The sequence below is a fragment of the Schistocerca cancellata genome, chromosome 1 (assembly GCF_023864275.1).
Source record: "Schistocerca cancellata isolate TAMUIC-IGC-003103 chromosome 1, iqSchCanc2.1, whole genome shotgun sequence".
Lineage (NCBI taxonomy): Eukaryota > Metazoa > Arthropoda > Insecta > Orthoptera > Acrididae > Schistocerca > Schistocerca cancellata.
The window spans coordinates 1,188,763,212-1,188,787,656 of NC_064626.1; the positions used below are offsets into that span (position 1 = coordinate 1,188,763,212).

General features: G+C 39.2%; 1 protein-coding gene across 1 annotated transcript in view; it reads right to left on the reverse strand.

The window, feature by feature from the left end:
• LOC126094400 (uncharacterized) overlaps positions 1–24,445 on the reverse strand; it is a 157,721-nt gene that overhangs the window by 78,050 nt on the left and 55,226 nt on the right. Inside the window, exon 4 of the mRNA XM_049908793.1 lies at positions 15,816–16,417. Coding sequence (XP_049764750.1) covers positions 15,816–16,417 — 602 coding nt within the window. The remainder of the gene's footprint in view (positions 1–15,815; positions 16,418–24,445) is intronic.

Sequence of the window (24,445 nt, forward strand, 5' to 3'; positions counted from 1 at the left end):
GTACAGAAACCAGATGGCAGTTATATAGAGTCAAGGGACATGAAAGAGAAGCAGTGGTTGGGAAGGGAGAGAGACAGGGCAATAGCCTATCACCGACGTTATTCAGTCCATACACTGAGGAAATAAATAAATAAAAATCCATGGAGAATAAATAAAACTTTGAGGTTTGCTGATGACATTGTAATTCTGTCAGAGACAGAGACAGCAAAGGACCTGGAAGAACAGTTGAATGGCATGGACAGTCTCTTAAAACGAGGATATAAGATGAACATCAACAAAAGCAAAACAAGGACAATGGACTGTAGTGGAATTGAATCCGGTGATGCTGAGGGAATTAGATCAGGAAATGAGATACTTAAAGTAGTAGATGAGTTTTGCTTTTGGGGACCAAATAATGAAATGTAGACTGGCAACGGTAAGGAAAGCGTTTCCGAAGAAGAGAAATTTGTTAACATCGAGTATAGATTTAAGTGTCAGGAAGTCTTTTCTGAAAGTATTTGTATGGAGTGTAGCCATGTATGGAAGTGAAACGTGGATGATAAATAGTTTGGACAAGAAGAGAATAGCAGCTTTCGAAATGTGGTGCTACAGAAGAATGCTGAAGATTAGATGGGTAGATCACCTAACTAAGGAGGAGGTATCGAATAGAATTGGGGAGAAGAAAATTTTTTGGCACAACTTGACTAGAAAAAGGGATCGGTTGGTAGGAAACGTTCTGAGGCATCAAGGGATCACCAATTTAGTACTGAAAGGAAATGTGGAGGGTAACAATCATACAGGGAGACCAAAAGATGAATACACTAAGCAGATTCAGAAAGATGTAGGTTGCAGTAGGTACTTGAAGATGAAGCAGCTTGCACAGGATAGAGTAGCACAGGGAGCTGCATCAAACCAGTCTCTGGACTGCAGACCACAACAACAACAACAACAACGACAACAACTGTACTTAAAAGAGAACACACAGAAATTTATAGAATAAATGCAGGCAAACATTCATGCATAGTATGCACTTCTGGAGACCATTCAGGAGTTGGAAGAGGAACTCTGCAAACACCACAAAAATGTAAACACAGGTGGTGGACCCCAGAATATGACAGAGTCCTGGAACTCCACATCTGAGCCTGACAAAACTGTAACAGCCACCATAGCCTAGTGAACTGGCAGAACTTCTTAGAAATACAGAAGAAAATGTACAAAACAATCAGGTGAACTACTGTATGTAACTACTTCAATAGACTGGAGGAAACTGACGATGACTTCAAATAGAACACCACACAAAATTTCTACAGGACTTTCAGAGAAGAACTAGCAAACTACAAACAATCAAATATTTGTTTCTGTTGGCTAGATGGAACACCTGAGACAAACATAAGAGCTTATTTTGAAATCCAAAAGTATTACTTCAAGAAACTGCATTACTGTAAATCTCCTATAAAAAACTGCAATTTGGCAGATCCAATACATCTACATCTACATGAATACTCTGCAAATCCCACGTAAGTGCCTGGCAGAGGATTCACTGAACCATCTTCACATTAACTCTCTATTATTCCACTCTCAAACAGCGTGCAGAAAAAATGAACATCTGTCTTATTCTATGTGTGCTCTGATTTCCCTTATTTTATTATGATGATTGTTCTCTTTATGTAGGTTGTCATTGACAAAATATTTTCGCATTTGGAGGAGAAAGGTGGTGATTGAAATTTCATGAGAAGATTCTGCAGTGACACCTTTGTCTTAATGAGTCCACCCAAAATTCCGTATCATGTCAGCGACACTCTCCCCCCTATTTTTCAATAATACAAAACGTTTACTCTTCTTTGAACTTTCTCAATGTACTCCATTAATCCTATATGGTAAGGATCCCACAATGCACAGCAGTACTCTGTAAGAGGACAGACAAATGTTGTGTAAGCAGTCTCTTGAGTAGATCTGTTGCATCTTCTAAGTGCTCTGCAAATAAACCGCAGTCTTTAGTTCACCTACCTCACAACATTTTTTATTTGTTCTTTCCAATTTAAGTTGTTTGTAATTGCAATTTCTAGATATTTAATTGAATGTACAGCGATTAGATTCAATTGATTTATTGTGTTACCAAGGTTTAATGGATTCCTTTTAGCACTCATGTGGATGGCCTCACACTTTTCATCATTTAGGGTCAATTGCCAATTTTTGCATGATACAGGTATCTTTTCTAAATCACTTTGCAATTTCTTTTGATCTTCTGATGACTTTACCGGACAATAAATGACAGCATCATCATCATCAAACAACTTAAGATGGCTGCTCAGATTGTCTCCTAAATTGTTTATATAGATAAGGAACAGCAGAGGGCCTATAATACCAGCTAAGGGAATACCAGAAATCACTTCTGTTTTGCTCGATGACTTCTTTCAGTTCCTATGAACTGTGACCTCTCTGACAGGATGTCACATAATTGGGATGATATTCCATAAGCATGCAATTTTACCACAAGCCTTCTGGAAAACTAGAAAAATGGAATCAATTTGAAATCCCTTGACAATAGCACTCAAGACTTCGTGAGAGTAAAAAGCTAGTTGTGTTTCATAAGAATGATGCTGACTGTGTGTCAATAGCCCATTCTCTTCCAGGTAATTCATAATGTTCGAATACAATGTATGTTCCAATATCCTGGTATATATAGACGTTAATGATATGGGCCTGTAATTTAGTGGATTATATAGATACTACTGCCTTTCTTGAATACTGGTGTGTCATGTGCAACTTTCCAGTCCTTGGGTACAGATCTTTCGTTGAGTGAGTGGTTGTATATGATTGTTAAATATGGAGCTATTGCATCAATGTACTTTGAAAGGGACCTAATTGGTATACAGTCTGGACTGGAAGACTTATCTTTATTAAGTGATTTAAGCTGCTTCATAACTCTGTGGATATCTGCTTCTAAGTTACTCATATTGGCAGCTGTTCTTGATTTGACTTTCAGAACATTTATTTTGTCTTCTTTGGTGTTTAGTAACACTTCTTTAGCAGCACTGTCATCAACAGTATTTCCAATGTTATCGCACACAGAAGGCACTGATTGTATATTGCTGCTACCATACTTTACATATGACCAGGATATCTTTGGATTTTCTGCTAAATTTTGAGACAGTTCTTTTGTGCAAATTATTATAAGAATCTTGCATTGAAGTCCACACTAAATTTTGAGCTTCTGTAAAAGAGTGCCAATCTTGGAGATTTTGTGTTCATTTAAATCCGGCATGCTTTCTTCATTGTTTCTGCAACACTTTCTGCAACCTGTTTTGTGTACCAAGGGGCATCAGCTCCATCATTTGTTAATTTATAAATCTCTCAACTGCTGTCAATGTCAAGTGAATTTTTATCTCCTTTTCTGAATAGGTATATTTTTCATTTATTTTTGGAGAATTTCAGTTTCACGACAACCCTCTCTTCACTAATCCCTGTACCCATTTTGACACTCATTATTAGCTTAGAATTATTTGTTGCTAGGAGGTCAAGTGTGTTTTTACAACTGTTTACTATTTGAGTGGGCTCAAGAACCAACTGCTCAAAATATTTTCAGAATGTATTAGCACTATTTCAGATATAGGTTTGTGCTTATCTCCAAATTAAAACATGTATTTTTACTGCCATACTGAGGGTAAATTGAAGTCACTACCAACTATAATTGTATGAGTCAGGTGCATGTTTGAAATTAGATTAATGTTTTCTTTGAACCTTTCAGCAATGGTACCATCTGAGCTGGGAGGTCGGTAGAAGAATCCAGTTATTAATTTGCTCAAGTTGCCAAGAATGACCTCTACTCATACTAACACACAGGAACTATCAACTACCATTTCACTACAAGGTAAACTACTTCTAACAGCAACAAACAAGACATGAGCCATTTTGTTTAGCCTATCCTTTTGGAACACCATTAGCCTCTTTGCAAAAATTTTGGCTGAACTTATCTCTGGCTTTAGCAAGCATTCAGTGCCTATAACAATTTGAGCATTGGTGCTTTGTATTAGTGCTTGGCACTCTGGTACTTTCCCAACACAGCTATGACAGCCAACGAAGACTACGTACTACTGACACACAGTGAGATACATAACATCACAAAAATAACATATGGCTGGGGAAAGATAGTGTAATAGCTAAGATGCTCAAGATGAGAGGCAAGCTCATGGCTGACAGACTACAAGCCATCATTTCTGACTATGTGGAACAGTGAAGATATTCCTACAGATTGTCACAACTTTTTGTGATTCATCCAAAACACAAAAAAGACAATGTGGACTGAAACAATTACTTACACATTACTTTCCTGACACTGACCTACAAAATATTCTCCAGTGCCCTTCTTGGCAGATTAGAGCAACAGGCAGAAATGGACAATCATTGAATATCAGGTGGGCTTTTGATAGGGCTGACAATGTGTACACGAAACTTCAAGATGAGCCATCACTAACTGATATCACAGTGATTATGTTAGGAGATTCTTTCTAAAAAAATGTTGAGTCACAGACAGGCACAATAGAAAGACTGATAAACAAGTACACTTTCAGCCAAAAACCCTTCTTCTGAATTAACTCCCCCCCCCCCCCCCTCCCCGGACACACATACACAAATAAAGCTCTCACACACACGATCACCGTTTCTGGCTGACATTGTCTGGCCTCGGAAGCCAGAGACAGTGGTTACACATATCACAGCTGCATTTGCATGAATGTGTGTGTGTTTTTTGACTAATTCAGAAGAAGGCATTTGGCTGAAAGTTTACCTGTTTAGTAGTCTTCTTGTTGTGCCCATCTGTGACTCAACATTTCCACTATATGGTGAGTAGCCATATATCCTTTTCATAATATTGTCATTATGACACTGAAGTGACTGCCCACCCTTCTTAACCCTTCTTAATATTCCACATGAATGCAGTGCCAATAACAAAACAACCAACATAGACTACACACTTGAAGAAAGATAAACTCTAAAGTAAAATTCATCGATGAAATCTCCAAATATTATGAAATACCAACAGGCACAAGGTAAAGTGATGTGCTATCTTCACTCTTTTTAACTTTGGTTCTAGGTAATAGCTGTCAAAATATGACAGAAAGAAATACACGGAATAAATATGAGAACAAAAAGTAAACAAACCAATATAAAATGTCTAGCACTAATTACCAGTGCTACCTCTGAAGTTAGACATGCCCACGAGAAGCTTCATGAAACTGCTGTCAAAACTGGCTTCCAAATATCTTATGAGAAGACAAAATACATGGGCCCTGCAGCCAGGCGACTAGCGTGAGTTTTGGTGTTCTCGTAAAGATAAATCATTTTAGATTATAAAATATATAGATTAGTACTGATTACGTGGTAAATAGGTGTATTAGTGTGCCTTTTACGTGTACCATTAAAGATTACATTTTTCTTTACGTAACATAGCAGAAAACGTGAAAAGATCGTACAGTGGTATTTTCTGTTTACGTTTTGCTGTAGCAAATCTAAAGAATTTCGTTTAGCTGTTCCTTGCTCTCTCCAGCAATTTAACTTAGCATACCTCTTCATTATTTAACTAGCATTTCCGGAAAGTAGCGTAAAGTTTAAGCTGTTGTTTCAGAAACTTTGCACTGTTGTTTTTGTTTGTGTAACCATATTTTCATGTTTATCTGTAATTTCACTGACTTATTCTTAATAAACTATTACGTTTATCATGAGTGAAAAGTGCTTGACTTGCCGTAGAATTGTTAGGTTGGGGCTTTGGTGTGATGGGTGCTGTAGTTTTTTCCATGTGGGTGACTGTAGTGGCATGGGAATAGGGGAAGTAAATGAGACTCATCAGTGGTTTTGTAGGATTTGTAGTAGACATAGGAAGATACCAGAACAGGAGGGGAAAATTGCCACCCTTCAGGCTGAGTTAGACAAGGCCAGGGGAGATCTTGACAGGTTAAGGAGGGAGAAGGGTAAAGAGAGGTGGGAAGTGGCAACAGGCAACAGGAGGAACAGGCCTAGAACTTTGTCTGACAGCTTTCTGGTGAATGTGGAAAATAGATTTGCCCTGTTGCTTCAGCTAGAAGCTGGTGAGCCGCAAGCAGTTGCAGGTGTAGACAGAGCACAATAAACTTTCAGCAGCAAATTGAAAAGTAAGAATGTAGGGAAATCAGTAAAGAAAAAGAGAGTGGTGTTGTTACGTAGTTCTCATGGAAGAGGTGTTGGTCAACTTTTGCAGGATGAACTAGGATCAGAATACCAGGTCACCAATTTTTTTAAACCTAGTGCTGGTCTGGAGCAGGTGACAGAGGATTTAGGATCACTTTGCAAAGATTTCACTAAGGAAGACACCGTGGTTATAGTGGGTGGGGCAGGTAACAGTATTGACAGAGATCCTGGGTACAGTATAGAATGTGACCTAGCAAAGATTGCATCAGCATCGAAGCATACTAGTGTTGAGTTTGTATCTGTTCTTGGGTGCCGTGACTGAGCTCATTTGAACTCTTCTGTCAAGAGAGTTAATTTGGAGCTGGAACGGCTGCTTATGTCGGGTGCAGGGTCACACATTGGTGTGGTTCCTGTTGATTCTCTCAGTAGGTGGGATTATACTAGGCATGGCCTTCACCTCAACAGGAAGGGGAATGGTAAATTGGCTGGGGAAATAGCAGGAAAGTTAAAGGGAGGAGGCACTGTCATGAGTGGTAAAATACCAGTGGTTATAGGGTTCAGAAAAGACCCTTTTTTAGGGTAGGGAGGACAGAAAGAAAGCAAATTTTAACAGAGGTTAGAACTGAGACAAACCTTCAGTTTGAGAAAGAAATCAAAAAACATAATTCCAGCTTATTCATCATCATCAGTTATCTGCTATATTAGCAGGTCCTTTGCCTCTCCATTTTCTGTAATCCATTGCTTCCTTCTTAAGGCTGCTGTATGTTGTACCGTCCATCATGTCATCCAGTATCTGGAATCTCTTCCTCCCTCGTTTCCTTTTCCCTTCTACATAACCTTCTAAAACTGTTTTTATCAGTCCATCATTCTTTCTTAGTATATGCCCAATCCAATTTCTTTTTCTTCTCTTTATTAGATCTAGTAACTGTCTTTTCTCTCCCACTCTTCTCAGTACCTCTTCATTTTTTACTCTGTCCATCCAACTTATTCTTTCCATCTTCCGCCATGTCCAGATCTCAAAAGCCTCCAGCCTCTCTCTGTCTTTTTTCCTCATAGTCCATGTTTCAGCGCCATATAGAAGAACACTCCATACAAGATATTTTATGAGTCTCTTTCTGAGTTCTCTGTCCAGACCGCTGCAGAAGATTCTCCTTTTCTTATAAAACGCCTCTTTTGCCATTGCTATCCTTGTTTTAATTTCTGTGGTGCACTTCCAGTCGGTGTCTATCCTGCTTCCAAGATACTTAAGATACTTAACCTGTTCTAGTGTTTCTCCATTCAGCACAATTTTTATTTTCTTATTTCCTCCTATTGCCAATACTTTTATTTTATTTGTGTTAATTTTCATTCCATTTTTTTTCCGTTAGTTGCAAGGGTGTCCACCAAATCCTGTAATTCTTTTTCCCCTGTGGCTAGAAGGACCATGTCATCAGCAAATCTCAAGCATCCTACTCTTCTTCCTCCAATTTCTACTCCTTTGTCATCTAATGAGCATTAGTCAATCATATTTTCCAAGTACAGGTTGAAAAGAGTAGGTGATAAACAGCATCCTTGTCTTACTCCTTTCCCTAGTCTGATCCAGTTTGTACTTTCTCCTCTCACTTTAACTGAAACTTTTTGATTAAGGTATAATGAGTTTATGTCTTCTGGTTTTCCAGTCCACTCTCTTTTCCCTCATAGTAGTCGCCAGCTTGTCCCAAACCACATTGTCAAATGCCTTTTCTAAATCGATGAAGCACATATATAGGTCTCTTTCCTTTTTCAATAAACCTTTCTCCCAAGATTCGTAGGAGCACTATTGCATCTATGGTGCCCGTATTCCGTCTAAAGCCAAACTGCTCCTCGCCGAGATTCTCCTCTATTACTTTTTCAAGTCTTTTATTAATTATTCTTAACATCACTTTGGCTGCATGTGAAATGAGGCTGATTGTCCTGTGCTCGCTGAACTTTCTTGGTTCCTTGTTTTTTCGGTAATGGAATCATTACTGTTGTCAAAAAGTCCTCAGGCCATTCACCACTGTCATATATTTTATTACATAACCTCAATATTTCTCTTATTCCATTGTGGTTCATGCATTTTAGTATTTCTCCCGGTATTGTATCTGTACCTACTGCTTTGCCATTTTTCATTGCAGCAATGGCAGACTTTACTTCTTCCATTATGATGGTCGGTCCTTTCTCTTCATCACTTACACTTGTGTTATTCAAGTTCCAGAGTTTCTGGTTTGCTATTTGTGTCATATAGCTCCAGCTTATTACATCAGCATAAAAAGTTACTGGTTAAGAATTTTCAACAGTCAGCAGATATTTTAACTTTACCCAATTTTAATTCAGTCAATGTGAAATGTCAGCTATCTTTATTGCATCAAAATATTTGAGGACTGAGAAATAAAATTAATGAATTAACTATCTGCATAAATGAATTAGAGTCTTCAAACCCAGCTGACATAATCTGCCTCTCTGAACATCATGTGACCACTGGTATAGAACTTTTAAGTGTTACAGGGTTTAGGTTAGCATCTCACTTTCGTAGATCAGAAATGGAGAAAGGAGGAGTTGTCACATTCATCAAGAACTGTCATAAATTTAAGAACATAGACATTCATAAATTTTGCCTAGAACAGCATATGGGAGCATGTGCAACAGAATTAGAATTTCACAAAAATCCTTCATAATATTAAGTGTATATCGAGCATCTGCAGGTAACTTTAATCTGTTTGTACACCACCTTGAAGCTGTACTGGCCCATTTAACAACCAAAAACAAAGAAATACTGGTTGCTGGTGATTTCAATGTAGATTTCCTTAAAGACTCTCCCAATAAGAAGTTATTTGAGTTAGTAGCACTATCATTCAACTTAATTCCCACTGTAAAGTTCCCCACTAGGATAGCCACTTGCTCACAAACAGCCATTGAGAATATCTTTATAGAAAAGTCCAATGAACAAAATTATATTCCAAAACTAATAGTCAATGGGCTCTCAGACCATGACATGCAGTTCCTTCTGTTAAATGTTAATACTGAACAGGATATAAAATCTGTTAAATCTGAGCTCAAGAGGGTAATCAGTAAGCCAAAAACTGATTATTTTAGGACACTCCTCAGAGACATTCACTGGACTGATGTTTACAGTGCTCATGGCATGAATGAAAAATATAACATTTTTGCTAATAAAGTGCTTACCTTATTCGAACATTGCTTTCCCCCAAAACTTAACCAAGGTTAGAGCAAAGTCTACAAAGAAGCCATGGATTACTCAAGGAATAGGGATATCTTGTAAAACAAAAAGAAAACTGTATCTGTCAATCCGAAACAGTTCCAATGTTGATGCTATAGCACATTACAAGAAATACTGCAAAATATTAAAGACTGTAATACAGATGTCAAAGCAAATATATTACAAGGAAAAGATAGTCATATCAGATAACAAAATAAAGACAATATGGGATATAGTGAAGGAGGAGACCTGTAGAACCAGACATGAAGAGGAACAAATAGCAGTAAGAGTAAATGATACATTGGTGACAGATGTGTATAGTGTTGCAAAACTTTTTAACAAACATTTTATAACTGTTACTGAAAAGATGGGGTTGTCAGATTCGGTAGATGCTGCTATGGAATACCTCAGACCAGACATTTTAAGTAACTTCCATAATATGAATTTGACCCTCACTACCCCAACAGAAATAATGTCCATCATAAAATCTTTAAAATCAAAAACATCTAGTGGGTATGATGAAATATCAACAAAGTTAATTAATGAATGTGATTCTGAGCTAAGTAACATATTAAGCTATCTGTGTAACCAGTCGTGTATCAGTGGAATATTTCCTGAATGGTTGAAATATGCTGAAGTTAAGCCACTATTTAAGAAGGGAGATAAAGAAATAGCATCAAATTTCCGTCCAATTTCACTGTTGCCAGCATTCTCAAAAATTTTAGAAAAAGTAATGTACTGTCAGCTTTATAACCATCTTATCTCAAATAGCATACTGTCAAAGTCACAGTTTGGATTTCTAAAACGTACTGATATTGAGAAGGCTATCTACACTTATAGTGAAAATGTGCTTCATTCATTAGACAAAAAATTGCAGGCAACTGGTATATTTTGTGATCTGTCAAAGGCGTTTGGCTGTGTAAATCACAATATCCTTTTAAGTACATTAGAATATTATAGTGTAACAGGAAATGCTGCAAAATGGTTCAAATCTTATATCTCTGGCAGGAAACAAAGGGTGTTATTAGGAAAAGGGCATATATCAAGCTATCAGGCATCATCTAACTGGGAACTAATTACATGTGGGGTCCCAGAAGGTTCCATTTTGGGGCCCTTACTTTTTCTTGTGTATATCAATGACCTTCCATCAGTAACATTACCAGATGCCAAGTTTGTTTTGTTTGCCGATGATACAAACATTGCAATAAATAGCAAATCAAGTGTAGTCTTAGAAAGATCAGCTAATAAAATATTTGTGGGCATTAATCACTGGTTCCTAGCCAATTCTTTGTCACTAAACTTTGAAAAATCACATTACATGCAGTTCAGAACTTGTAAGGGGTGTCCCACGAGTATGTGTCTAACATACGATGACAAGAAGATAGAAGAAGTGGACAGTGTTAAATTCTTGGGATTACAGCTTGATAATAAATTCAACTGGGAGGAGCACACCACAGAACTGCTGAAGCGTCTTAACAAATCTCTGTTTGCAATGCCAATTTTGTCAGACATAAGGGATATAAAAATGAAAAAGCTGGCATACTATGCTTACTTTCATTCCATAATGTCATATGAGATTATTTTTTGGGGTAATTCATCAAGCCAAGCTAAAGGTTTCCGGGCACAAAAACGTACAGTAAGAGTTATATGTGGGGTGAACTCAAGAACATCCTGCAGATGCCTTTTTAGGGAACTAGGGATACTAACCACTGCTTCTCAATATATTTATTCCTTAATGAAATTTGTCATTAAAAATATATCACTTTTTCAAACCAACAGTTCAATTCATAGAATCAATACTAGAAATAAGAATAATCTTCACAAGGATTTAAAGTCACTTACTCTTGTACAAAAAGGTGTGCATTATTCAGGAACACACACTTTCAGTAACTTGCCAGCAGCCATAAAAAGCTTAACAGCCAATGAAATTCACTTTAAGAGAAGCCTAAAGGATTTATTGGTGGCCAACTCCTTCTACTCCATTGATGAATTTCTCAATAAAACCAACTGATTTGTGTATATATATGTACAATATAATTTCTGCACCATTTCAGTGCAGTAATGTGTTCATTGTAAATAAGTACTATAGTAGTTGTATTACATGTTTATTACCTTATAAATAAATTAAAAAAAGTTTTTATTTTAAATTCAGTGCATTAGTATTTGCAAAATGACTCTTTCATATTGTGTTCATTAAAAAATTATGATCATTCCACTTGGGACCTGTGGAATGGTACACTAGCTTATTTGTTTTAGTTGTAAATATTTGTCATGTATTGTTGTTTTCCAGACATGTTCCACATTCTGGAGGCCCTCCTCACTACGGATCAGTTGGAATGAAAGTAAATCTAATCTAATCATACATACAGACATGGGATGCTTCATGAAGAGATATGCAGCTTCAACACTTCAAGTGCTTAGGCATAATAATTGGGAACAGTTGCAACGACAAAACTGTTGATATAAGTAGTAAAGAATATTGAATAAAACATACATAATCATCATTTTGTGACTATGTCTTCTATAGCATGAGTGATTATTACACATGCACAGGTAACATGGAACAAAAGTCAATAACAAAGGATGATTTACTGTCCAGAACAAATTTCCAGTCTGACGATTACCACGAGAAGACTGGAGGGTTTGACTATGTGCTCGTGTTTATTGACTTAAGAAAAGTATTTGACTTGATTGACCAAGAACGGTTATTAAATGGTATGGAAGTGTCTGATTTGGTCGATGCGTCCAGAAATGTGATTAAGCGAACTCTCACCAACACAATAGCAGAGGTCAAGAACAATATTTGAGAGATCTTTGACATAATGACTGGTGTCAGGCAAGGAGATAGACTTTCTCCTCTTCTTTACAATTGTACCTCAGAGAAAGTCATTTGAGAAAGGAGAAAATAACGGAGGAGGAGGAAATGAAGATCAGTTTCGGTTAAGTCCCAAACTCAAAGGAGTGTGTGCTGGCAGTCTGGCTTTTTTGGATGACTTGACTATTTCTGTCAACAGCAGCAGCTCAGCAACCAGGAAGATATAGCATCACAGTAGTTCAGCAACCAGGAAGATATAGCATCTTAAATAAACAGCAGAGATAGTAGGACTACAAATTTCTCTTAAGAAGGAGAAATATACATTTAAAATCAACAATGGGCCACAATGGATGATAATGGACCACAGGAGGACTGGAAGAGTCAAGAAGTTTAAGTACCTGGGTGAATTAATCCAACAGAATAGGCTAGAACAAGAGGCAACTAGTATCCAGAAATCAAAGCATAGCAATCGACTAAAACCATCCATAATAAGATGGTGTTGAAGTTTAAGAACATCCAAGCTAGGACATTACTGCACTCTTGTAAATCCAAAGGTTTGTAGGCTTCGGGGAATGAACTGAAGGGGACAACTCAGCCAGTAACTTAAAGAGAGAAAGTAGGGCACTACAAAAGTTCTTAGGCAGCAGATGAGCTCACAGGCAAGTTTAACTGATATACAGTAAAAAAAAATTTACAGCAAGATGGAAAAGAAGAAGAAGAAGAAGAAGAAGAAGAAGAAGAAGAATAAAATTGTTCTATGAGCACATCTTCCATCAGGATTTTACAAGCCTCATGAAGAAAATACAAACTTTGCTAAAACAAAGCCATTTAAGATAAGGTAATTCCAAGAAAGTGAGAAATACACAATATGGGCATTCTTGAATCAAGTAAAGACAGGTATAGCTTCAGAAGGATGGTGAAAAGCTATCAGGGTTTTGTGGTGGAACCAGAAACTGAAAGCTGGAGAGGGCTTTTACCAGAGTAGCAAAAGTAAGTACTAATTCATTAACTCACAAGATGCTGGCAGGATGTCAAATCTGGTTGACAAACAATATCTTGAAAGTGAAAGCGAGATTGGTTGTCAACAAGCAGCCCGTAAATGCTAAGCTCAAAATATAAAATAATAAATAAATAATTGTTTTTATTATTATTGTCCTTGCTGTCACCCTTTAATTCAATGTTCACATCTTTACAATGGTTATGATCTTAGTTTCACATAGTTTGCAACAACATCAAGAAAAGATACTGACAGAAAAATGACACAAAAGCATTTTGATAGGCACATACATGTCATTAAAACAAAAGCAACAGACTAATAGTAAAAAGAGCATTACCAGCAGCAAAACATCTAAGGATGTAGCATTAGGATACAGCACTATATAGCTGCTCTGAAGAAAGTTGTGAACAATTTGACAGGCGCTCAGGAACACAGACTTCTAAATGAGTACAGCGGGGCTGTTCTTGAGGTCAATCTCAGATTTTCTGGAAATCTCTTCTGGATAATTCCTGTGCTTGACATAACTATTGGAAGTATATGAAGTTCACTAACTCCTGCTATTTTTTATTTGGAATGCCATGTTTGAACATTTCAAACAACAGAAAATCCTGGATGGATTGTAACAATACTGTGAAAAGCAAAGTTGCTACTCACAATATAGTGGAGATGCACAACAAGAAGACTGTCGAAAATATAGCTTTTGGCAAGTAAGGCCTTCATCAGAATTAGTTGTCAAACACACATACATAAAACTCGCACACCGCAACACACACACACACACACACACACACACACACACACACACACACACACACACACACACACACACAACTTCAGTCTCAGGCAACTGAGGCCACACTGTGAGCAGCAGCACCAGCACATGATGGGAGTGGTGACTGGGTGTGGGTAAGCAGGATGTTGGGGCGGGGAGGGGGAGGGATAGTAGGGTAGAGGCGGCGGACAGTGACATGCTGTTGGGGAGTGCGCATCGACGAGGTGGAAAGAGGGTAGCGCAACTATGAGCAGTCAGGAGTTTAGACAGAGGGCAGCAGAGAGGGGGGCAGGATTGTGGAAAAGGATGGAAGTAAAAAGACTGGGTGCGATGGAGGAATGAGGACTGTGTAGTGCTGGAATGGGAACAGGGAAGGGACTGGATGGGAGAGGACATGACTAACGAAGGTTGAGGCCAAGAGGGTTATGGGAACATAGGATATACTGCCGAGAAGGAGACCACCTGCACAATTCAGAAAAGCTGGTGTTGGTAAGAAGGGTCCATATGGCAGAGGCTGTGAAGCAGTCATTGAAATGAAGGATGTCATGTTTGGAAGTGTGCTCAACAACAGAGTGGTCCACTTGTTTCTTGGTCTTGTTTGAATATTTTTAATTTTTTTACTAAATGTTTTTAAATGTTATTGTTACTTATGAGGAAGATACTATTCTTTTGTCACTATAATGATATCCTACTGTGACTGACTGACCAGTGGGTTGGAACTGTATGGTCAGCATACATCTGGAAATCTGGGTTTTCAAAGTTAGGGAATGGTTTGCATTTTCAGCAGGGCATTTTAATTTTTCCTTTTATTGAAGTGTCCAAAAGCTCTTGGCATAGTATGTTGACTACCTCATAGTCTCATTGCGTGAATGATGTACAACTATAAATAATGTGGTTCAAACTTTCAGAGAAAGACCCACATCTTCTGCACATGTTACTTACTAAATTTTCAGTGATTTATTATAGGAAACACCTAATCCTAAATCTCCTCCATGAAAATCTGAATTTTTGTCTATAGATCTGCTTTTGATAGCCAGTTATTTGACTACACCAAAACCACAATTCCTAAGCAGTAATGAGTTCAATCTCACATTAAGATAGCCATACTGAGATTAGTACAGGTTTTGTCTGCATTTGAAGTTGTTTTCAGTACTTCCCATGGAAATTACACCAAGTTCACGTGCAGTTTGTGTACAGCACATTAAAACTTTTGAACTGGTTTGATCTCACATCATCATTAGTTATATCAAGCGTAGTATAGGTTTTGTCTGTATTTGAAGGTGTTTTCAGTAGTTCCCATGTTTGGGCTTCATATATTAACTAGTTTTTTGGCACCTTTGTTCCCTGGGAGTAGTGGCGTACTCCTGTAATCCAAGTGTCCGGGAGGCTGTTGTCGTGGGAGAGATCTGGGAACAACTACAGATTCGGCCGTTTCATCAGCTCAGGAACGACCGCGATGCCCTCATCGAGCTCTGCAGATTGACCAGATTGCAGTGCGGAATTTTCTGCTAGTGGTGGCTCGGGGTTAAGAGAAGTCGAGAGCAGTGAGCAAAACTACATCGGGAAACCACCACTTTTATTTCTGATAAAGGGGATTGGGATCAATTGAACAGTTCATTGAGAGATATGTTTCCTATGATCTCTTCAAATGCAAGGGAGAGCGGACCTCAACACACATGCATGCATATATTCACAGCTCCTACAGCCTCTTGTCTAATTTAATACCTTAGCAAAAAGTCATTGGTGTTCTAAAATTATTCATAGTGTAAGAATTAAAGGTTGTTTTGTTAAGCTATTAATTTGCAAATATTCTTCAACAACAGAGACTTATAAATCACAACACTTAAAACCAAGTACAATAATAATGACTTACCTTTGATATTTTACTTGGAGTTAGTATCCTATGGATTTGTTTTTTGATAAAACCCAAGCAAGCTGAACGACATTCACCAGAACCTTGGTCATACTGAGTTAATATGTTTACCGTATCAGTTAAAATGTTTACAGCATCTTCAAGGAGAGAATTCCTCCAGTCTCTCACAATTTTTTCCAGAATTCCTTCATCATCACCTGACAATGATTTCTCCAAGTAACTAAGCACTGTCTCAACAGATTTTACAATGAGGTCATTGGCATCAGAATCACACAATATGTATTTCAAAAGACTACTTGGAATTTTCCTGTCACTTTCCTTCCCTCCTCCAACACTGCCATATCCTGAGTCCTCAGTCATTTGCGGCCCACTTTGCAATGTGTTTAAAGAATATACTGATTCCACATCACAAATGGAATTGTTATGTTCTGCACCAAATTCTTTGCCAGGATATAAGACATCTGTAGCCATGGAGTTAACAATTGTTTTCAGGACAGATGCCCTCAGAAATGTACAAGTACTAACAGCTGATTTCAGTTGCACCATTGACTGAATGAACATCAAATGAAACTCAGTCTCCTCTGTGGCATCTTCTTCAGCTCCTGAAATCACAACTTATTGTTAGTAGTATAAGATAAAAACTTTTTGAGAATCAGTTCTTAAACAAAATATATATTTAGGCATCAAAATGAATTTACTTATAAATATTACTTGTAGAGGCTCCATAGATTATGACTGAAACAAAATTATAAATCTAAAACCAAATAGGCTCTCTTGATTTGTCTCTCAACAGAACCCTTTAATCATTATCTTTGATTTAATTCTAGATCTTCAAGATGTTTTAGGCTTATGTGTTCTTATTCGCTACCTTTTGAGCATTCTCCACAACCTGTATTCAAGATGGTAGGTTGCCTATAGCCCTATATGTGGTATTTTTTCCACATTTATCTAGTTTAGCAACCATCATTTTTAAATAGAACTAGCACTATTGTCAGCAGGAAGTTATTCTGAAATTTCACCCTGGTAAACACTGGTGCAGTGTTAAAACAGATGTGGATCTGATGTATTCAAGATGGTGGGTTGGCTATAGCCCTACATGTCGGATTTTTTCCACATTTATATAGTTTAGCAACCATCATTTTTAAATAGAAGTAGCACTATTGTCAGTAGGAAGTTACTCTGAAATTTTACCCTGGTGAACACAGGTGCAGTGTCAACACAGATGTGGATCTGATTCTTGCTTTTTCCTTTTTTTTTAACTTCTGCAATCTCACTTTTATTTACATATTTATTTTAATTCTATCCTACTACATAATGGCAAGTCTTGACTGATTTTCTTCAAATTTCTACACAATACATTAATAACAGAGTAAGTGATGCTCTAATAAATGTTTAGACAGACATCAGCTATATTTTAATATGTACAGTATATAATTAATATATTTTGTATACTACAGTATAAAGACAAGTCAGTGTTTAACATTGTTACCAAAAATCTCAAAATGTTCTAGACCAATTTACTTCAGGTGTTTATATATACTCTAATAAACATTCAGAGGGACATAAGCTATATACTTTTTTATATACAGGAGTTCAAAAAAAGTGTCAAATACTTTGAAAGGTGGTAGTACTCATCAAAACAAGGAAAATAAGTCCAATAAACAAGGGTCCAGAAAGGCATACTTTCTGAGATAAACATGTGTTTAGAGAAAGTGCTGTGTGAAGCTTGGTTGCAGAATTAGCACAGTCATCGCAATGGTGCTCCGTCAAATGCGTCAGCAGGGTATTATGATGTCTTACTCACAGTACTCTACCTATCATTAGGTGGTCTGCAGTCAGTTGTGTGGTTTGAGTCATGATGTAGGCTATGTTAGTTTTCGTTGTGTTTATGTGCCTCATTGTACAGTCCTGCTAACCCTGAGTACGTATCATGGTGTTTTACTTTCTTCAAAATGGGGATTCACTTATATATCTACTGTTATTGTGCTGTCTGTCTGTCTGTATGTATGTATGTACAGATGGTGTAGAAAATTAACATTTTCTCTCTTCCACCATTTGTTAGCAATGGCAGCATACTACTAGACAAGTGAAATGGGAGATATGATATTCTGCTATGGTTTAGCAAATGGACGTAGCCTGCGAGCCCGTCTTCTCTATGCTAAGAAACATCCACAGCACAGAGTGCCCTCTAATAAGCTGTTCAGCAGACTTTTCCAGCATTTAAGAGACACAGGTACACTTGCACCTCAGAAGACTGACAGTGGAAGGCCCTGCACAGTCCACATGCATGACATGGAGGAGCATGTGCTATGTTCAGTGGAAGAAACCCCTGGGACCAGTGTGCGACAATTAGCAGCAGCAGAAGGTGTCTCTCACATTGTTGTCTGGGGGGGATACTTCTTCAGCAATTGCAGTGACCATATCATCTACAGCGCATTCAGGCCCTAACGCCACAAGACTGTCATGGCAGATGGCAGTTCTGTCAATGTCTGTTGCAGAAGTGTACCACAGATCCAATGTTCACATCCAAGATTCTATTTACCGATGAGGCAGTGTTCACAAGAGATGGTGGTGTGAATTTTTATAACCATCATCTATGGGCAGATGTAAATTTCCAAGCAATACAGGAAAGAGGGCATCAAAACAGATTCTCAATCAACAGACAGGCTGGTATACTTGGCGATAGATTAATAGGGCCATATGTGTTACCACAAAGGTTAATTGGGTGTATTACCTGGACTTTATCATTATGTATTGCCTACCTTGTGGGAGGCTGTAGTGTTGCAGCAATGAAAACAAATGTGGTTCATGTGTACGGCACACCAGCACACTTTTGTCACAATGTGCGCAAATATATGACGCAGACATATCAGGAGGGGGGGGGGGGGGGCACCCCTTGGCCAGCTCATTCTCCCCCCCCCCCCAACCTCAATCCCATAGACTTTTTGTTATGGGAACGGAATTGGCCAATGCCACGCCAATTAACAATGTGCAAAGCTACAGGGCCACATTTTCAATGAATGCCAGCAGGTACAACAACAACCACATATACTTCAAACGTTGCATCATTCCTTATGCAGGGCAGCAGAGGCATACATAGTCATGAATGGATGCCACATTGAACACCTCCTGTACACGTATTTATTGTAGAAAGTATGCATTTCTGGATCCATGTTTATTAGACTTACTTCAGAAAGCATACATTTCCGGACCAATACTTCCATATAAGACTACATCATTCTCATTTATGACCGAAAACTTGACCCATTGATCACTGACTTTATCAACAATATATCAAGCTCATGCATCGATCAGAGTACCATGTCAGACACTGATGTCTGCTTACTGAGCGATGTGTCACAAAATAGAATGAGATCTTCCATACCAGATTCCATGCACCGCACACTTTTCGACCAAATTAATGACCTGGCTCACCCATCTGTCTTAGCGACAATACGGCTGATGACCAAACGATTCGTGTGACCTAATGAAAGATGGGACTGCCGTAGGTGGGGACAGACCTGTCTGCCATCCCAATGCACAAAGATTGGGCACCACGCACCATCAGCACTCGGTTTCTTCAAGGTACCACTCACCCTATTCCAGCATATTCATATGGATCTGATCATCACATACTTTCCAAATCAGAAGGCTTTATATACATATTATCAGTCATCGACCATTTCTCATGCTGGGATCCCTTTCAAAGATATCATGGGTGAATCCACGACCCGTGCATCCATTGAAGTATGGGTATCCCACTTGAGCTGCCATGAGACAATAACTTCTGACTAGGATGTCAATTTGAGTCGAGTTTCTTTGAAGCCCTCTGTTGCCCTCTGTGACACAAAATGAAATTGAACAACAGTGTACCATCCACAAAGTAATGGGTTGGTGGAACGCTGGCAGCAAACGCTTAAGACTGCACTCATATGCTACACATATAGCTGGATAGAAGCACTGCCCTGGGTCTTGCACGGTATTCGTACCTTTAAGTAAGATCTATTGACCTTTCTGGCGGAAGTAGTGTATGGTGAAACCTTCACCCTTCTTGCAGACTTCGTACAACCAGCACGAACACCTATGTCAACCAAACTCCCAGCTCTGGTACAACACATAAAACAACACATCTGTACCTCTCAAATTCCATCCCAAATGGCACACACAATACCAATAACAACAGTGCGCAAAGTGCTGTCACAGTGTGAATTCGTGATGCTCCGTGACAATACTGTTCGCCTATGATTATAGCCTCCTGAGTCATCAAATGAGGGCCACGCACCTTCGACATTGCTATCAAGAGAAACGTGACTACAGTATCCCTCCACATATTTAAGCCAGTGTGGGTATTGAAAGAACCTGCCGACACTGATGTGGAGAATGCAAACACGTCACTGCTTGACAATGGCAACTCACCTTTGTGACAACTCTCTGCACCAGTCATCACTATCAGTGTCCATGAATTCCATTAGGACAACCTCAGCATGAAAATAGTCAATGATGATCTCATTCTTGACACACAGTTACCCTATCATACCTGTCTTCAAACGGTATCCTCGTCATCACTCCCCACTCCCTTCAGTCAACAACTCCCGCGATGCCACTGACACAGCTCCCTCCACCTGCAGTATCTCTAATGCTGCAGCAATGGCCACCAGCACCACCTGCTTCACCGCAGTCAAGGTTCAGCCGCACACTTAAGAAAGCGGTGTAGTCTAGAATAGTATCTCACCTGAATGCAGTAATATCCTCAGCTAATCACAGTTTGGATTTCAGAAGAGTTGCTCTACAGTGAATGCCATTTACATGTTCACTCACAAGATTTTACAAGCGTTAAATAATAAAGTAGTGCCAGCTGATATTTGCTGTGATCTTTTTACGCATTTCACTGTGTGAATCACAGTATTCTCCTAGACAAATTGATGTTTTAAGGGACTGATGGTGTATAGTCAACCAACGGATGATCATATATGACAAAAAGAGTGCAGAAAGTTGCACTTAATAACTGAACAAATGTAGTCAAGGTACGTAATTCTGACTGGGGAGAAATCATGTATGGGGTTCCCTGAGGCTCAATCTTAGGTTCACTATTGTTTCTCATGTATGTCAATGATCTTCTGTTTAATCTACAACACGCTGAATTAGTTCATTTTGCAAATGAGACTAGTACGGTAATCATCCAATCACACATATTGAAACAGAGGAAATGGTAAACAATGTTCTTAAAAGTACCCCTGATTGGTTTTCTTCAAATTGTCTCACACTCAGTTTTAAAAAGACATAACATATTCCATTCTGCACATCTTGAGGTACTACACCAATGATAATGGTAACACGATGTGTGGAAATAATAAATAGGGTGGAAACTTCAAAATTTTTAGGTGTCCGTATTGATGACAATTTAAACTGGAAAAAGCACATTCTGAAACTCCTAAAACAACTTAATGCAACCAACATTTGCAATTAGAATCATTTCCATTCTTGGGGAGAGGCAAATCAATAAGCTGACATATTTTGCATATTTTCATTCAATAAAGTCATATGGATTAATTTTCTCGGCTAACTCATCTTTAAGAATGAATGTCTTCACTGCCTAAAAACTTGCTGTAAGAATAATATGTTGTGCTCAGCCATGATATTCTTGTAGACATCTATTTAAAGAGTTGGACATTTGACTACTGCTTCACAGGACATTTATTCATCCATGAAGTGTATTGTAACTAATCCACAACAGTTCAAAAGGAACAATGATGTGCATAATTACAATACCAGAAGGAAAAATGACATTCATTACTCCACATTGAGGTCATCTTTAGCACAAAAAGGGGTTCACAATGCTGCAGAAGTTACACACACAAATCAGTTGGTTCTACAGAGAAATTCATCAAAGGAGTAGAAGGAGATGGCCACCAACAAATCCTTTACGCTTCTCTTAAACTGAATTTCATTGCTTGTTAAGCTTTATATGGCTGCTTGCAAGTTATTGAAAATGTGTGTTCCTGAATAATGCACACCTTTCTACACAAGAGTAACTGACTTTAAATCCTTGTGAAGATTATTCTTATTTCTAGTATTGATACCATGAATTGAGCTGTTGGTTTGAAAAAGCAAAGTAGAGAAGATTAAAAAGACTAGTGAATGCATTGGTGGAACAGAGGGCTGTGTTGTGCTGGAATGAGAGAAGGGAATGGATAGGTATGTTGAAGACAGCGACTAGCAAAGGTTGAGGGCAGGGGGTTAATGTGTGTAGGATATTTTGCAGGGAGAGTTACCACCTGAAAAGCTGGTGTTGGTATGAAAAATCCAGATGGTGCAGGCTGTAAATCAGTCATTGAAGTTCAGCACATTGTGTTAGGTAGCATGTTTAGTAACTAGGTGATGCAACTGTCTTCTGGCCACAATTTGTCAGCGGCCATTCATATGGACTGACAGCTTGTTAGTCATCATGCCCACATATAAAACAGGACAGTGCTCGCAGCTTAGTTTGTAGATCACATGACTACCTTTTATAGGACCCTAGTTGCCTGTGACAGGACTGGAGTAGATGGTGGTGTCAGGATGTACAAGACAGGTCTTGCATCTGAGGATATTACAGGGATATGAGCCATGAGGCAGGGGATTGGGAGCAGTGGTGGAGTAGGAATGGTCAAGTATATCACAGAATATCACTGTGAGAGAGGTGGAAGGGATAGCAGGAGGTAGTTGAAACCCTAGTGGAGAATGTAACTCAGTTTCTCCAGTCATGGGTGGTACTCAATCAAAAGGAGAGTACTCCTTTGCAGCCCTATGGTGGATATGTAGATGATAGCTGGCTTTAAATGAAGAATATCCTACCCAGTATCCTTCCATCACTCCCACAGTGACATTCTGCCACCTACCAAACCTACACAATATCGTTGTCCATCCCTACTTCCAAACTCTTGCATCATATCCCTTCAATAGACCTAGATGCAAGATCTGTCCCATACATCCTACTACCACTTGTGCAATCGAAGGCAGGGCTACCTGTGAAAGCAGTCATGTGATATACAAACTAACCTGCAAGCACTGCACCATTTTCTATGTGTGTGTGATGACTAACAAGCTATCTGTCCACTTGAATGGCCTCCGACAATTTATGGCCAAGAGACTGCTAGGTCACCCAGTTGCTAAACATGCTACCCAACACAATCTCCTTAAGTACAATGACTGCTTCACAGCCAGTGTCATCTGGATCCTTCCTATCAACACTAGCTTTTCTGAACTGTACAAGGGGAACTCTCCCTGCATCGTATCCTACATTCACATACCCCCCCTCCCCCCTCCATGCCTGGCCTCCACCTTTGCTAGTTCTTGTCCTCCACTTACTTATTACAGAATCATTACGAGTATCTGGGCGAATTATTCATGCACCTAGGCCTAATATAGAGGAGAACATCTGAATGCTTGCAGGTCCAGGCCACAGGGCGCACTGCAACCAGCCTGGCTAGTTGAACATTTGCGCCCAGGTGAGCTGAGGTGCAGAGACAATGAGCATGACACCGGAAATGGGTAAATCCCAGTGCTGGGAATTTTGATGACTGATGTTTGCACTGTCATTATACAGAATATGCTACAGAAAATGGTGGAGTTTCAGACGCTCTTAAAGATGGTAAATTTACGGCTCTTTGGGATTCAACAATAACTCACATCAAATATGAATGCAAATCTGAATACACTTGCAGTCTCAAAAAAATAAAGTGCATCCAATCACACAATAATATCTCAATATCTTTAAAACTATAGAATTTAATATCTCACAGCAAATAAAAATTTTCACAATGACCCTCTGAATTAACAACTTTTAACCATGTAACTCTTCAGGCTTTCCCGGCGATCTAATTACATCTTGGGTTGCGGGTGTTCTGCCGGATATCAGCGTTGTACTTCCACGATATTTCGGTCACGTAGCTCGTGGCCTTCATCAGGTGCGACCTGAGACTGCTCCTCGAGTGGACCTGGTCCAGTATTTATGCCTATGGCCTTCCCCCTCCACCAACGGCTGCAGGCGCTTCCTCTGTGGTCCGCGCCCATTCCCTGCGACCTGCTGGAGCGTTGCTGCTCCGTTTTCCGTCCGCTGCGGTTCTAGATGTTCCCTCTGCGGTCCGCGCCCACCAAACCCGCTCCTGGGGGTTTCATCTATGGTCTGGGGTACCAAGCATTCCCCCTGTGGTCCGTGCCCGCTCACCACGACCTGTTGGAGCGTTGCTGCTCCGTTTTTCATCCACTGCGGCTCTGGATGTTCCCTCTGCGGTCCGCGCCCACCAGTCCCACTTCTGGGTGTTCCATCTTAGGTCTGGTGCGCCTGGCAGTCCATCAGGGGCTCGTGTGTGTGTGTGTGTGTGTGTGTGTGTGTGTGTGTGTGTGTGTGTGTGTGTGTGTGTGTGTGTTTGAGGTTTACGGGCGCCAAACAGCGGGGTCATCAGCGCCCAAACGCATAAAAACAAGAACACTTGCAGTGCAGGGACTAAGACAAACAGCGAACGAGGAGAACGGCTAAAAGACACAGACCTGACGCAGTTCCAAATCCTCACATACAGAGGCAAAACAAGAGGAGTAGGGACACACTAAAAAGGAAAGGAAACACAAGGAAAAGAGAACAGAAACCGAAG